This window comes from Panicum hallii, chromosome 9 (genome assembly GCF_002211085.1).
Source record: "Panicum hallii strain FIL2 chromosome 9, PHallii_v3.1, whole genome shotgun sequence".
Classification (NCBI taxonomy): Eukaryota; Viridiplantae; Streptophyta; class Magnoliopsida; order Poales; family Poaceae; genus Panicum; species Panicum hallii.
In genome coordinates this window covers 68,291,755-68,306,470 of record NC_038050.1, presented here as the reverse complement: position 1 = coordinate 68,306,470, position 14,716 = coordinate 68,291,755, and the positions used below count along the sequence as shown (strand labels likewise).

The window sequence follows — 14,716 nt, the reverse complement described above, 5'->3', positions numbered from 1 at the left end:
GCCCAAATTCTGCGTGACCCCGTGCCTCTCTGTCTGTGTCCATTTCCGAACCTGCCTCAGTCTCAGTTAGAGCCTGGAGGGTGTGGCCGTGCGGGTGTCAAGAGCTGGTAAGAGGAGCCAACGCCTCCTCTGCTGCCACAAATTCCAAGCGAGCACTTGATGCCGTAGAACCTCGATTCCACTAGCACTAGGGGACCCGAGCATGAAGCATGCCATGTCCTCTATCTGTTTCCAATGATTGGAACTTGGAAGATTCATAAAGCGATGATGATTCCTGCGAATTAAAAAGATGGCCCAGCGGGGTGTGGACCAGATGCTTCCATGTTCCCTTTCCCTTTATAAAAATCCAAATCAACCTAGGATTGCATCAGTACAATATTCTCATTCCCAGGACACTGGTCAAACATGTGCTCCCTTGAATTTCTCACAGGCTGAGGCAGTGCCACTGATCCTCTCAGACTCTTGTGCCTTTCATTAAAGAAAAACAAGCCCCGATTCTGAACCGGTCGGGGTCAGGCCAGGGCCAGCACAGCAGTGGTCGACTAGTTTCTCTCTCTACCTGATCTGTCTGTCTGACTCTCGGAGACCTGCGAGACACAGATAGACAGAGAGATAGAGAGACGCTGCTGCTACAAACAAATGAGTACTATAAAGCAAAGCATGGTTTTCGGCGGCCTCACATGAGTGTGACCTCCAAAACCACCCTGGCGACCACACGCATCCATCCAGACATTCCGTGACCCTGGGGGATAGAGTAGAGTAGAGTAGAGAGAGAAACGAGCGTGATGCTGATGCCGAGGGACGCGGCGACCTGCGGCAGGCAGCCGACGACGCACGGGCGGGCAGGCAGGCACACGCACGCACCCATCACGAGCCGGTCAATCGCGCCCGTACCACCACTAATCAATACCCGATTGTTCCTGCCTCCACTTGGCCCTTTTCAATGTTCTTTCGAAGAAAACAACGGCGACATCAGCAACAACCAGGTGATCTGCCGACGCCACGGGGGCAGGGCAGGGCAGCCCGGCACCACCTGCATGCGTCGGCGTGTCGCCGTCAGGGTCGGCGCCCAGATCCCCAGCCGGCAAAACTGGTGGCCACATCGAAGCCCTCCTGGAGTCCTGGACTCTCTCGACACGCACGCACGCACGCACGGGTTGCTGTGAGGATCCCTTTGTTAATTGTGACGGTTGCCTGCTTTAAAACTGGAAAGGTCCCGTGCTCGCTCGTATGTTGGTGCCTCTGCTGGTGTCCAAATCAGCAGGCAGGCCTTTTCGGGTGCTCGAAAAGGGCAGCTCGATCGGCTCGAGTCAACCTCAGAGGCGGTTTTAGTTGTGGAGGCAACTTGAGAGGATGCTGGCCCGGCTTGCTTCGCGCCAATGAAAGGCTGGGAATGAGTGGATGGATACTCTCCTAGATTAGATCCTCTCATCACTCGCGCAAAGTACAAAAAGGGTGGCCGTGACACGCGATGCGACAAGCCTATCAATCAGCGACCCACTTTGCAACTCCTCCTAAGCTCCTTCCCAAGTCAGCATTTTTAATGCTCAAGTACAGCAAATGCAAAAAGGGGATTAGAAAGGGCATCCACACGCTCGCTCGCTCACTACACATGCGAACGTGTGGGTGAGGAGCTAGGCCGGCCACGCCCTGGTTTTTCCGCGGAAAAAAGGCAGCATCTAGCGTGCCGTTGGCAGGTGTCGCTTTGCCCCAAAATCTTGGAGCGAGTGCGCGCGTCCCCTTTGGTCTTTGGCGGAGCTGAGCGTCATGGGGCAACGCGGAGTGGCATGTGACGCACACGCGCGCCGGGCGCGCCGCTGGCACCTGGCAGGGCGTGGCGTCGCGGCCGGCCATTGGGCGCCGAACGAGCCGCTGACCGGCTGCGCGTGTGCACGGTTTTTTTGTCCCGTTCAGCCGCCGCTTTTGTTTGCATTGGGCGCCGGACGGGCAGCAGTGACAGCGAGCGCGTGCAATTAAGCTTGCAGGGTGAGCAGGGATGGATGGAAGGATGCAACAGGCCCTGCCATGTCCTGCATCGGCTGAGGCATGCCTGTCTTGTAGCAGTGGCCTAGTACTGCCGCCACTGCCATCACCAACTGTTAGTAACTGACAGGCGCAGAAGGATGCTTTGGCCCCTGGCCGGCATGGCCTCCAGGGGAATGTTCCAAGTTTGCAGGCCAGGCCAGTACAGGCCTAGGAGATCCATCCCAAGTCCCAAGGTCATGTGGACGTGCGTGTGGGTAGCAAGAGATTTGATGACGAGATGGGAAAAGCGTTGTACTTTAGCAGGGGGCAGTACCCACCGTGAACTGCAGAGAGGATGTGTATGATAATAACTCTCCTCTCCCATTGGCTGCTTCTTCCTTCTTTGACAGATTGCATACGGCTTCTGCCGCTTCTGGTAGGAGTGTGAGTGTATCTATCATGAGGTCAAAGGCCTCGCTTTTGTTTTCATCTTTTCACTTTGGATAAGAAAGGTACGCTGGTTTTGACCTTTGAATCATTTGGAGTGTACTATATGCTCGGATGTGAACTAAGGGTTTAACGGTTTAGTGACAGCAAGTCACATGGAGGCTGAACAAAAGCTCACGTACCACCCGCTGTGTTACAATATATGGAAGGGAGCTTACCTGTGGGCTTTTGCTATACTAGCTCCTGACGTACTAAGAAAAAAAAACTTAGATCCTACGTTATCTTAGCTAAACAAATAATGACATTTGATGTACTCTCAGTTTCAAGATAAAATAAAGATGCTTCATGTGTTGTATTTGTTGTGTAACTACAGCAACAGACATCTATACATGTGCATTTTTTGCGTCGATAAAACTTTCAGATCGTTATGCTAGCTATACTTGATATAGTTATCGCATTTAAAACCATATTTTTATCGTAAGCTATTTTACTAATTCAGAAGCCAAACAAGGCCATCTCTTGTTTCCGCTAAAGGTTACTTACATGTTTTGCTCATTTGGTAAAGGATTTGTACTAATCATTGACTATATATTACATGATTTAATGCACCGTAAACTAGCCGCTTGACATCCACTACCCGCCTAAAAATCATCAAGCCTCAAAGTCACGTCCAATTGCCATCATAATAAACTTAGTGAATAGGGCACTGATCATGAAACACAGAGTAGTATGGATACATGATTCGTGTTCTGTTCAATGAGTTGATTTGTTCATGCACCTTCTTACCCAAGCAGGCTTGGGAAAGCTCCAAGAACTCTACACACAGAGTAGAGCAGTTGGAAATGGGCTAATCCCATGAACATATGAACATAACTTCACTATGTACTCCCTCTTGTCTCAGAATTTTGGCATGGCCTACAAGACAAAAATTGACTAAACATTAGGCTAAGGATACGACATTTCAAATAAAGATAACTACATATTATGGAAGTACAGTACTTTTTAATGAGGAATCTAGCAAAATTATCTTACAACTTCAAACTATGTACTCTCTTCGTTCCAAAATGTAGTTCGTTTTGCCTTTTTTAGATTTATAGGTGATGGGGTCACCGGTAACCGGTACCCCAAATAGCGGCCCTCAAGGGCCTAAGCGGGGATTAGCAAGGTGCCATCAGGCGGCACAACCCGGTGGAGTGCTGAATGCAACCGGTACAGGCCCAGCGGCAAAGAGAAGCCCCCTGGCCGAGAAGTAGCCAGGCGAAGGCCACATGGCGCCTCCCCGACCCCTCACCCCGTGGCGGGGCCGGGAGGGACGAACCGGCCTCGACAGGGAGCCCTGGGCGCAGGCACACCTGGGGAAGGCGCGGGGGGCCTTAACTCCCCAAGATATGATGGGACATGCGTGTATCCCTCCCCGGACTGCCAGGGTAGGGGTGCCGCCTATGGACTAGAGGACCGGCAGGAGACCCCAGGTCCAACGGGCCATCATGACATCGCGACCGGCGGACATGCCGGCCGCCCCACCTCTCCGTCAGTTCAACGTGGTGGATCGTAACGGGTCACCCTCCGCTATTAGGCACAGGGGAGGTAGGCCTGCCGAGCTAGCGGGCCCCACCGAGAGCCCGCGAACATCGAAGCCCGGGCGCCCGACCTCCCGACCAGCAAGGGGGAGGCGGGAGCCTGCCAGCTCGGTGAGAGGCCCACCCCCAGCGCATCGGGCGGCGGGGCATGAGGACGACGGCGCCATCCCCTGGCACAGGGATGGAGAACGAGGCAAAGGATGTGTTGGACGGCGCCGCGGACCAGGTGAACAGGATTTGATTTCGGCAAGTGGCGGAGCACGATCGGAAGTGGGCCCTGGACTAGACATGTATAGGGTAGCCGACGCCGGGGGAAGACACACCCTCTCTCTCACGCAATGTAAGCCCAGCCCACCATGTATATAACGCGGAGCTGGGCCGCTTCTTGAGGATAGAGTAACACAACTCGCGCGCACACTACTTGCAAACACCCCGTTGTAAGCAACCAATATTCGAACGTGAGGAACAGGAAGCGAGCCACCCCATACTGGACGGTAGGGCATTTGCCCAAACCAGTCTAAATCCTTACCTTCGATTGTTAGCCATCGAGCCACTGAGAAGCGCGGCGCAAATTACTAACCGGTAATTGAAACACCGATAATAGAATTTGCTATGCATCTAAATATAATATATGTCTACGTATATATTAAAATCTATGAATCTAGAAAAGTCAAAACGAACTAAATTTTGGAATGGAGGGAGTAATTTATTATATATGCATGTTTATTGTAAAAAGATTTTGTCTTAAAAGATACTCCCTCCGGCCACATTTTCTTGACGTTTCTTTAAAAACTAGATAGTAGCTGTATTTTTTTGTCCTAACATCAACTGATAGTAACTGGAGGGGGTACTTTCATAATTTTTCAATGAAGAAGAAATGATGTGCCTATCACCTCTTAATTTTGTTGGATTATATATTAATATGTACATACACACTGCATATAATACAGTTTATGGTCAAACGCACACGATAGAGGCCATCCTGCCCTGAACATGAAATATTTTTTACCGTACCAAATCTCCGTATACAGCGAGCACAGTAAAATGCAATGTTTTACATGTTCGGCACCATCAAACAACCTCCCCTCTTTTAAAAGTAAAACCAACCGGGCCCCTCATTTACTCACCACTTTACCCGCGGGCTCGCATCCCGATGGCTCTCACTCCTCTCTTTCCTACCCCCACCACCCCCATCCTCCCGTCCCTTTCCTCCCCTAACGCCGTCAGCCCCGCCCTCCCGATCCGGCCGCCCACGCCCCCGCCAAACGCAAACCAACGGCGGGGATCACCCGCTCCCGGTCCAGGCCGAACCGGGCCCACCCGCCGAACCGGGCCGGAGGCGCCTTCGTTGAAACCTTCGCAGGGCCAGTACGCCACGCTCTATCTTGCACCCCCACCTCCCCGAGCTACAGCTTTGTAGCGCTCTCTCTCCTCTCGCTTCGGCTGCGCGCTCGCTCTCTCTCTCTCTCTCTCTCCTGGCTCGCTCGCGTTCCGGAGCTCGAGACCCGCGCCATTCCGCCGCGGGAAACCCTAACCCTAGCTTCCGCACCGCCACGGGAGGACGCGGGAGCGCCGGGGCCGCGCCGCGCCGCCGATCCCGATCCAGACGCCGTCGCGCCGAGGCCGCGCTGATCGAGGTAGGTCCGCCCGAATCGGGCCGGAATTCGCGGGGTCCCTCCTCGGGTGCGCGTTTGCAGGGGGCGAATCGGGCGGGAAGGGGCTCGCGCGGAGGGCTCGTGCTGTGATCGGGTTTGGGGATTTTTTTTAGGGGGCGAATGCTTTGGGCTTTTTGCCCGGGGGATCTGTGTGGGTGGGGAAATTGGGAGCTCAGTGCTGCTCGATCTCCCGGTGTTTTGGTCGCAGGTGCTCGACCGGACACTAAATTTTAGGTTTCAGTGGGTAATTTGTGCGGGACGGACTGGGGTTTGGTGGATTCAAGCTTGGGGTTCAGGTCCCCGAGCTGAAGTTCTGGCCAAAGGTGTCTCCTGGAGCGTTGAAGCTTGCTTAGCTTGAGCTGCTCCTTGCTGCGAGCGCCGGGATTTGGTCGTCTCCCAGTGGGGAGGAAGCGTGGGGATTTAGGGATGCCTCTGTAGATGCGGCACGCTTTGTTCCTGTTTTCCCCTATTTTTTTTTCACGGACCTCTTTTTTCCACGACTCCTTTGAACTTTGAGCTCTTAATGTTTCGTCTAGTGGACGTGGCAGCGTTCAATCTGCTTCCTTGCTGTTTCTTCTTCGTCTTCGAAGCTTTAGCCAGCTGCATCCCGTGTTTATGGACGAAAAGGCTGGATCTTTGGCCTTAGCAAGTGTATGGAGTGATTTTTGTCTGCTATTTTGACATTTTCCAACTACACTTTCTCTTGTATTTACTTAATTTTGTGCACAAAGGGTAATGGGGGTCAAGTGTAGTCCATCGAGGTTATTGTGATTTGTAGTTTCCTTTTGTGTTTTTGAAACCCTCGGATGTAGCTGTCATGCTGCACGGGTGTTCCATTCTCTGTTTTGGTCATATGGGTAGTTTTGTTTGACATTTGGTTGCTAATTCAGTTTTCTAGAGTTTTGGCATGTCACGGATGCCTTTTATCTATGTTAATCATGAACATGCTAGATTTTATTGTGCTCTTGTCATATCAATTCTTCATCCCTGTTCCTGAAGTATGGTCACCAGTCTTGATGAGGAGCTCTAGGATACTCAAGTTGCTCATGAGTTGCTTACTACTGGAGTATGAGCCAATTTCCTTCACTTGCCAATAGCTTAATTGACAACATCAGTTAAAACATCTTTTAAATATCCAAATCATAATCTCATTGTTCCAACTGGAGTTGTACCACTGCATATTTTCTCCAACTGGAGTACCACCACTGCACATTTTCATGAACGTTCGCATCTGATCTGTGTGCGCTTTTGTGTGCACCTGCATTGAAGCAATTTCTCTATTGGCTATGCTTCTAAGTTTTAAGTGAGAGAAGATCCACTTTGCTGTTGATTTAGGATTGGGAACTTGAATTGTTTATCTTAAGCTATAGCATTTTATCTTATGCTCTTGTGGAGTTATCTTAAATTAAGTTGAATTTATGTAAACCAGAATATGGTTTTCGTTACATTTAAAAAACCGGCTGATGCAATGATTCTTCAACATTTGCAGTCTCTGGAGGCATAAAGGACCGACACTACTTCAGATCGCGTGCAGCTTGAATTTATACTTTTACCAGCCCAGGGTGAACTTCTGGGCAGTGTAGTTGTGGGTCTATCTTCCTCAGCATAGAAGCAACGTGATTAAAAGCTGCTTATAGTTCTATATGATATGAAAGTTTGGGATCTATCCACTGCAATCAGGCCACTCTTTCACGGGCATTAGACCCTTATAGGGACACTCCAGGAATGTCACAGTTTCACCCTACTCAGCATGCGGGTGATAATGATTTTCAGATGTGGCAACAGCAGATGATGTACAAGCAATTGCAGGAGTTTCAGAGGCAGCAACAATTACAGCAGTCTGATCATGGGGCCAGGATGCAGCCCTCTTTTGGACAGTTTCATGCCCCTGCAAAACCACTGCCTGCTGATCAATTGTCGACAATGTCAAATGAAATGACCAACAATGAGTCCATGAATTCTGCATGGCCACATAATTTTACTACTGGTGACCCAAGTTTGACAAGCAACTCTCAAATGTTGAATAATGGTAGCGCAAATTGGGATCAGATTGTTGGTGCTCCTGGTGTGGGCAATTTCATTAATGGTTCAATGTTTGCGAATGCTCAGAATCAATCGATGAGGCCAATGGGATTAGCTACCCACCAAGTGGACCAAACTTTTTATCCAATGCATGCCACCAGCAGCAGGGGGTCTGGAAACCAGTACTCCCAGTTTTTAGGGATTCCTGCTGATTCTCAGAGTGCAATGGCAAGGGTAGGTCCAGATCAGTCTGAAAAGACATCTAGGCCATTCAACTCTTCAATGAATGATCATGGTCTTCACCTGCAAGGTGCCTCCAGTTTGATGCAGAGTTTTCGTGGAAAAGGGGGTTTCTTAAGTAACAATCCAATGCAAAATCAAAGTGATAATATCAAGGCAGGCAGTCTGGTTACAATGAATCATCTACAACATGGTTTTCAAACTCAAGATTTTCATAGTAGCCCAAACCAAGTTGAGCTTCAAGTGGGTGTGCAAGAGAAATCAGCAATGCAGGTAGGGCAAGCAAGTGGTAGGGCTAGCCTTGACCCTACTGAGGAGAAAATCTTATTTGGGAACGATGAGGATAGCAACTGGGGAGCTTTGTTGAGGGGTGACAATGATAATGGTAATTCTTTGGACAATGATAACTATGGTGGTGCTTTCTCATCTCTACAGAGTGGTAGCTGGAGTGCCCTGATGCAGGAAGCTCTGCAGTCTACAACCAGTGAAAATAGTCCCAAGGAAGAGTGGAGTGGCTTGAGCTTCCATAAAGCTGAGCAAATAATGGCTAACAATTCATTGTCAGGCCGTGACGAGAATAAGCTTGCTGGATTAAGTGGAGCAAACATAGAAAATGCACGCCCTCCACCACCATCCAGCTATGCTGACGGAACAATGAATAACCCAAATCTTGCCAGTTTTCAGCATGCCATGAGAACACCCTATGAGCGAAGGGACCAGATGCCTCATGAATCTCCTAGTGCTTCTGTTAACAATCACCAATCAGCTTCAGAAGTCAACAATGGATACTTTCAGCAGAACTTAAAACAAGCTCAATCTGATGGTAGACAAGAACAGGCGCACCTAGCAAATGGACTTTGGGCGCATCAGAAATCTGAACTGCTAAGAAATAGTTTGCAGTCAACTGGTGCACATGCTACACCACCTGGTGCACATGGATTTTGGATGTCACAACAAAATACAGCTGATCACAACATCAACAGAGAGTCAAGTAACAACCAAAATGACTGGAAAGCCAACAATGCACTTGGACAAGACATGAGTGGTACCCAAAATGTCTTTAATAGCAATGAGAACTCTTGGAAATCAAGTGGAGGTAATGCAAATTCAGTCCAGAGACTTCAGCAGAGGAAGTCTGATATAAGCACTGCACAAATACCAAATGAAAGTTCAGATGGTAAAAATATTAGAATGATGGGCTCAAATATTCCAATGATGACTCAGGATCATTATCAGATGATCACTGGCCGGAGTGGTGAGCAAGCTGGAATGAACCGCAATATGGGACATAGGGTTCCAGAGACCTCCGAGTCACCAGGAAAAAGTGCAGACCAAAGAACAGGCGATTTCAACCAGGAATATCTAAATACAACCCCAAACGAAAGGCAAGCACATGTTTTAAACCATGGACAACACATAACAAGCGATTCTGCTCCCAGGAGGCATTCTGTCTTTTCTGGGAAGGAATCCGAAAACGTAAGTCAGTCCAGTCAGCAAGCAATGGCATCTTACATGTTGCAGAACCGTGCTATGGGGACCTCTGGAATGAACATTGGCACTTCTCCAGGCAATCCAATGTCAAATAGTCTGTTTCCACCTCAGTCGCATCAGATGCGAAATAATATGCAGCATCATTTTGGCACAAACTCCCATGTCTCCAATAATATGCCTTCAGTAAGTGAGGTACGTTGTCCTATTTCATCTCCATGATGGATATGACTGGTGTTTTTGTTCATTCTCTTCAGTTTCGTTACCCAAGCTTGCAATTCTTATTCATGAGGCAATTGTCTTGTTTCTAGAAAATGATGATGGCACAAGAGCAACTTCAATCTCGACATGGTCTCCCTAACAGCTCCAGTGCATTACATTTTGGAGGAACTGACACGGGTCTGTCTCAGAACAGAGCTGTTCAAAACAGGTACTTCATTTAACGATTTGAACTATGTGATTCCTTAATAAATTTTTAACCAGTTGAGAATGTGAGGTATCAGTTCCTGCTTCATTTACTGCACAGCTGCATTTAATTCTATTTAATGATGAACCGACTTGTATTAATAGGCTATTTGGAACCCATTAGCACTGGAAATGTTAACTGAAATGTCTGCGGCACTGTCACCTATTAACCAGCAGCCCATAATCTTAGTGGATGTACAACATGAGATATTCGTAATTTGTATTCCACTGGGAGGTTTTGCAGTCTTTAGTAGCCATCTGTTTTTCTATAGGAGTTCTTTCTAGGCATAACTAGTCCTTTCAGCATTCTTCTCTATAGCCATAGCATTAGGGATGCAAGTTATATTTATTTTGGGTCATTGGGTCGACCCAAAAACTTGATAAAATGAACTAGGATGGCATTGTGCGTAATTAATTTAGGAGAAATGAACTAGGATGGCATGCCATCGTAATTATTTAGTTGACCCATAAAACACCATTGGATACCCACTTGCATCCCTACATAGCATGCTTGAATTTATCCATGAGGAGCCTGATGAATATGTATTTTCTGTAGTCAACATATGCTTCAGCTTCTTCATAAGGTGGACAACTCAAGAAACAGCAATGCAGTTGCTGAAGTGCCCAACAATTCTCTCGGCATTGTTTCTGCCCAGCAACAACCGAACCATCCTTCTTTGCAAGGATTTGGGTTGAGATTGGCACCACCATCCCAACGGCAATCAAATTCGGGTAATTTATGGTCTGGTCAGACTAATGTTGATGCCAAGCAACCTGACCACTCAGCACAGGAGGATGACCGTTCACAGCTACCTTCCACCCCTAGCCAGTCTTTGACGTCTCCGCATACAAACTCTCAATCTTCACCATTTCACACTTCAGAAACAGAAAACACTGGGCAGCCAATTGGGCGTTTTCCCCAGTTAAGTTCAGGCCAGCAGTATCCTGCGACAGATGATAGATCTGGTCCTGCACCCATGCTACAGCAGCCTCAGCAAGGTAGCTCTGCAACTGTGTTCAAGAATGTATGGACAAATATATCAGCACAGCGTCTAGCTGGTATGCAAGCTAACAAGATTACACCCAATATCCTCCAGTCTATGATGTTTCCAAATAATGCTACAACTTCCAACTTATGGAGCTCTCAGAGGACAGATGATCAAGGGCAAAAAGCATCAACTCCGTCAGATATTGTGACAACTTCAGCGAACTCGCAGAATCAAGATTCGAAGCAAGCTGTTGACAGTGATGCAGGGTTAGCATCTTCTCAGAAGGCAAACTTTGAGTCGACTGGAGCTACTCTATCCGGAGGGAATGAATCTTTGCAGAAGCCTTCTTCCGATGGAAATTTTGTCAATCCTGTTTCATCCTTTGCACAGTTGCGTCAGCAAGGCATCATGGGTGGTAAACACGGGGAGAACCCAGGAGCTAATTTTCAGGCCATGAATGCTTCCTACAATAGTGCTAATAATAGTGGTGGCATTGTGTTACATGGAAGCCCAGCACCTTCAAACATTCAGCAGCAAAATTACTCTCTTCTGCATCAAATGCAAGCCTTGAGGCATACTGATATTGATCCAGGCAGTTCTACTGGAAAGACAATGAGACCTGATGTTGGTTCTGATGCTTCACAGATTGACTGGAAGTCCGGCCAAAGGTTTGCTCATGTAGCCAATAACTCAACCAAATCGTCTGCGGATAACATTGGAAGCCCTGGCGTCCCAGGGTCATTCCCTTCAGACATGAAAATGCTGAGTTTTGCTTCAAGAAGTGAGGAGAGAAATCCTAATGTGCCTTCTCAGCTTCCTTCTGGAGAGCGTCTATCTCATGGTTCGGTTACTGCACAGAATGATAGTCAAAATCAGGTACAGCCCATTGGCACAAGCGCAGCATCAAATTCTGTTGAAAGAAGTGAGAGACCGAGGATAAACCCTCAAATGGCACCTTCTTGGTTTGGGCATTACGGGAACTACAGAAATGGTCAGAGTGTCGCAATGCTCAACGCACAGAAGACCACAGCTTTGCCATATAATTTTCAAAAAGCTTCTTGGAATAATGACAATAATAACTCTGCTGAAAATAGAGTTGAATCTGGCCAATCTGTTAGGCCTGTGCATCATCTCCCATCAACAAAAATGGATGCTTTGGTTCCTTCCAATGTAAAAGCATCTTCAATGATGAGAAGGCCTAAGAAGCGTAAAGCTATGGAGTCCACGCTTGTTTCTTGGCATAAAATAATTGAGAGCCCACAAAAATTGAGGAGCATCAGGTAAACATTCTACCTTGCTGTGCTGCAGGTCCATTTTGACGTATTCCATGTTTAAGTCACTACATGTTATCACTAGTTCCTGTGACTTCCCCTTGTCTTTGCTTCTTGATTTTTTTTCCCCATTTATACGGTTCTTATGTTGCTTACAAACATGAAAACCTTTACCACAGCACATATGAGATGGATTGGGCTTGGGCAGCTAATAGGTTAATCGAGAAGGTTAGTACAGCTTTACTGTTTGTCAGTTCTTGTGCATATTGGTTAAAAGAGATTAATCTTGATGCTGAACTAATTTCTGGAACAGGATGAGGCAGAAACTCTTGAGGATGCTCCTCTTAATTATTTACCGCGGAAGAGGCTAATTTTGACAACCCAGTTGATTCAGCAACTTCTCCCTGCTATACCATCAGCCATTCTCAGAGCAGAAGCTGTATCCGCTTACGAAAGTGCGACATACACTCTATCAATGTTGACACTAAGGGATGCATGCAGCATGGCATCATCATCATCATATAACTCTTGCTCTCCTGTGGACGATGAAAATAAGTAAGTACCCCTGAAATGAATGCTTATTGTTATGCACTTTTACCCTAGTAAGCATGAAGGGCGAGCTTATTTGGACCACCTTAGGCCTTGTTCGGTTATTCCCGAGATGGGAGGGATTAAATCTCCAACAAGTCAAAATTCCCCTCAATCCCCTCCAATCCCTCCCAATCCCCTTGTGGAGGGGATTAACTGAACAAGCCCTTATTGTTCCACTATTCATTTTTCTAATTTTACTTCATCATGGACTAGCCCATCTGAACAAATGACGAGTGCCAAGAAAATGGAAGACAAAGTGTCAAAGGCCGTGGAAGTCTTTGTTGGAAGAATCCGGAAGATGGAAAATGACTTTATAAGGTACGAGATGGCTAATGACTGTCATGGTTCTCTGTGGCATATGATTCTTTAACTTTCCTCAACATTACTGCTTTGATGCATTCGTTTTTAAGAAGCCTGTTCTGTTACATCCCATTGACTGCTTGGAATTTCTGGCAGCACAATATTACTGCTTGAATTTCTTGCAGCCTTGGATTGAGACCTTGAAGAGTTGAAACACCATTTATTTAAGTTGAAATTTTGAAGGAATCAAGTGCAATCACTGTTCAGGCTGCATTGTGCTATCACTTTCGGCACCAAATCATTATGCTGGATTTGCTTTCGGCTCTGTCAGTAGCATTTGAGTTCAAATGGAAAAATTGTGGCAAATAGTAAATCAAAAGGAAAAAAACTAACAGACACATTATACTAATAACTACTTCTTTTCTTCTCATACTTTTAGCTTTGGGCTGAAATTTCCAAGGATTCTGTAATACCTCATACTAAAACTTCGGCTTTCCCACAGAATTTTCATGTTACTTTAGCACCCAAACTGAAGCTTAATGGCAATAAAAGTAGCACCTCGAAAGGTTTTTACAGTTGACTAGTTAATCAATTAATTTTTCATGCAGATGTAAGTTGCATAGACTTTAGCGTCTTGGTTGGCATTTCTTGATATGTATTTCAAGCACTTGACGCCAGTTCCCACTGCTCTTGGGATAACTAACTGTTGCACTTTGTATCCGTTGGAGAATTCCTAAATTAGTTTCATGTTGATACATCGACATTTAGCTCAAGTTTCTTTTATCAACGCAATTTGCCCTTGCTGCAGCTTGAACAAGAGGGCTTCAATGCTAGATGTGCAACTGGAGTGCCAAGATTTGGAGAGAATTTCTATTGTAAATCGTTTGGGAAGATTTCATGGCCGGAACCATGCAGCAGCAGTCGAGGGGTCATCAGCTTCAGAAATGACTCCTCGTAGAATTTTTCCTGAAAGACATGTCATGTCGTTTGCAGTTCCCGGAAATCTTCCTGAAGGGGTGTACTGTTTGTCACTTTAGTGGAATGATCTTCCATTGTTTCCTAGCCGCTCAGATGATCTTGGGTGCCCTGTGAATCCCAGTGCTCCTTATCCCATGCCAAAGCATGGCCGAACAGAAGAATACCACGAAGAGGCCAAGGGACGTGTTCCAGCCGATCAACTCAGTGCTGGCTGTTGTTGTCCCATATATCAAGTATAGGTCCCTGTATATTGTGGAAAGTCAAGGAAAAAACTGTGGATCTCCCATCATTTTTCTCTGATGACGAGTAATTAGCTTCAGAATTTGTTAGAGAAGTCCATGCTCACTAGCTTAGCACATCTAGCGGATTTCTTCACTATTTGTCAATCTTTCTAAGAAATCCATGTTGGCAGGCTAGAGTGGAAATAATAATGTGAGCCTTTCTCTGGGTTCTTTGGTTCCTTTAGGATGGGATGCAAATTGGCTAGTGTGTCCAATCTAACTGACCACCCCTGTTAGTCAGCAGTTAATTACTAGTTTTATGTAGTGCTGAAAGCATTCATGGAACAAGTGGCGGGTAAAGTGCTTGGAAATTCTTGTAACTTGTGCACCCGTGATGTTTAAACGCTAACGGGTTCTTGTAAATTTAAAGTGCCAATATTCCTGAGGTAATATTTTACTTCTCGTATTGTGTTTCATGTCTCCATCTGTCTATGCTGAGGCTGT

General features: G+C 46.8%; 1 protein-coding gene across 2 annotated transcripts; it reads left to right on the top strand.

Moving 5' to 3' along the window:
• The first annotated feature begins 5,389 nt into the window (after window positions 1-5,389).
• Window positions 5,390-14,669, top strand: LOC112874229. Of its 2 annotated transcripts, XM_025937436.1 has the most exons (8): window positions 5,390-5,629; window positions 7,137-9,592; window positions 9,709-9,827; window positions 10,419-12,131; window positions 12,302-12,350; window positions 12,436-12,677; window positions 12,927-13,031; window positions 13,822-14,050. In XM_025937436.1, the coding sequence occupies exons 2-8, from the start codon at window positions 7,373-7,375 to the stop codon at window positions 14,048-14,050; spliced, it is 4,677 nt and encodes a 1,558-aa protein (XP_025793221.1). In that variant the 5' UTR covers window positions 5,390-5,629; window positions 7,137-7,372. The 2 variants fall into 2 exon arrangements, with proteins under 2 accessions (XP_025793221.1, XP_025793220.1); XM_025937435.1 differs by lacking the exon at window positions 5,390-5,629 and having other exon boundaries at window positions 7,373-9,592; window positions 13,822-14,669.
• The last annotated feature ends 47 nt before the right edge of the window (window positions 14,670-14,716 follow it).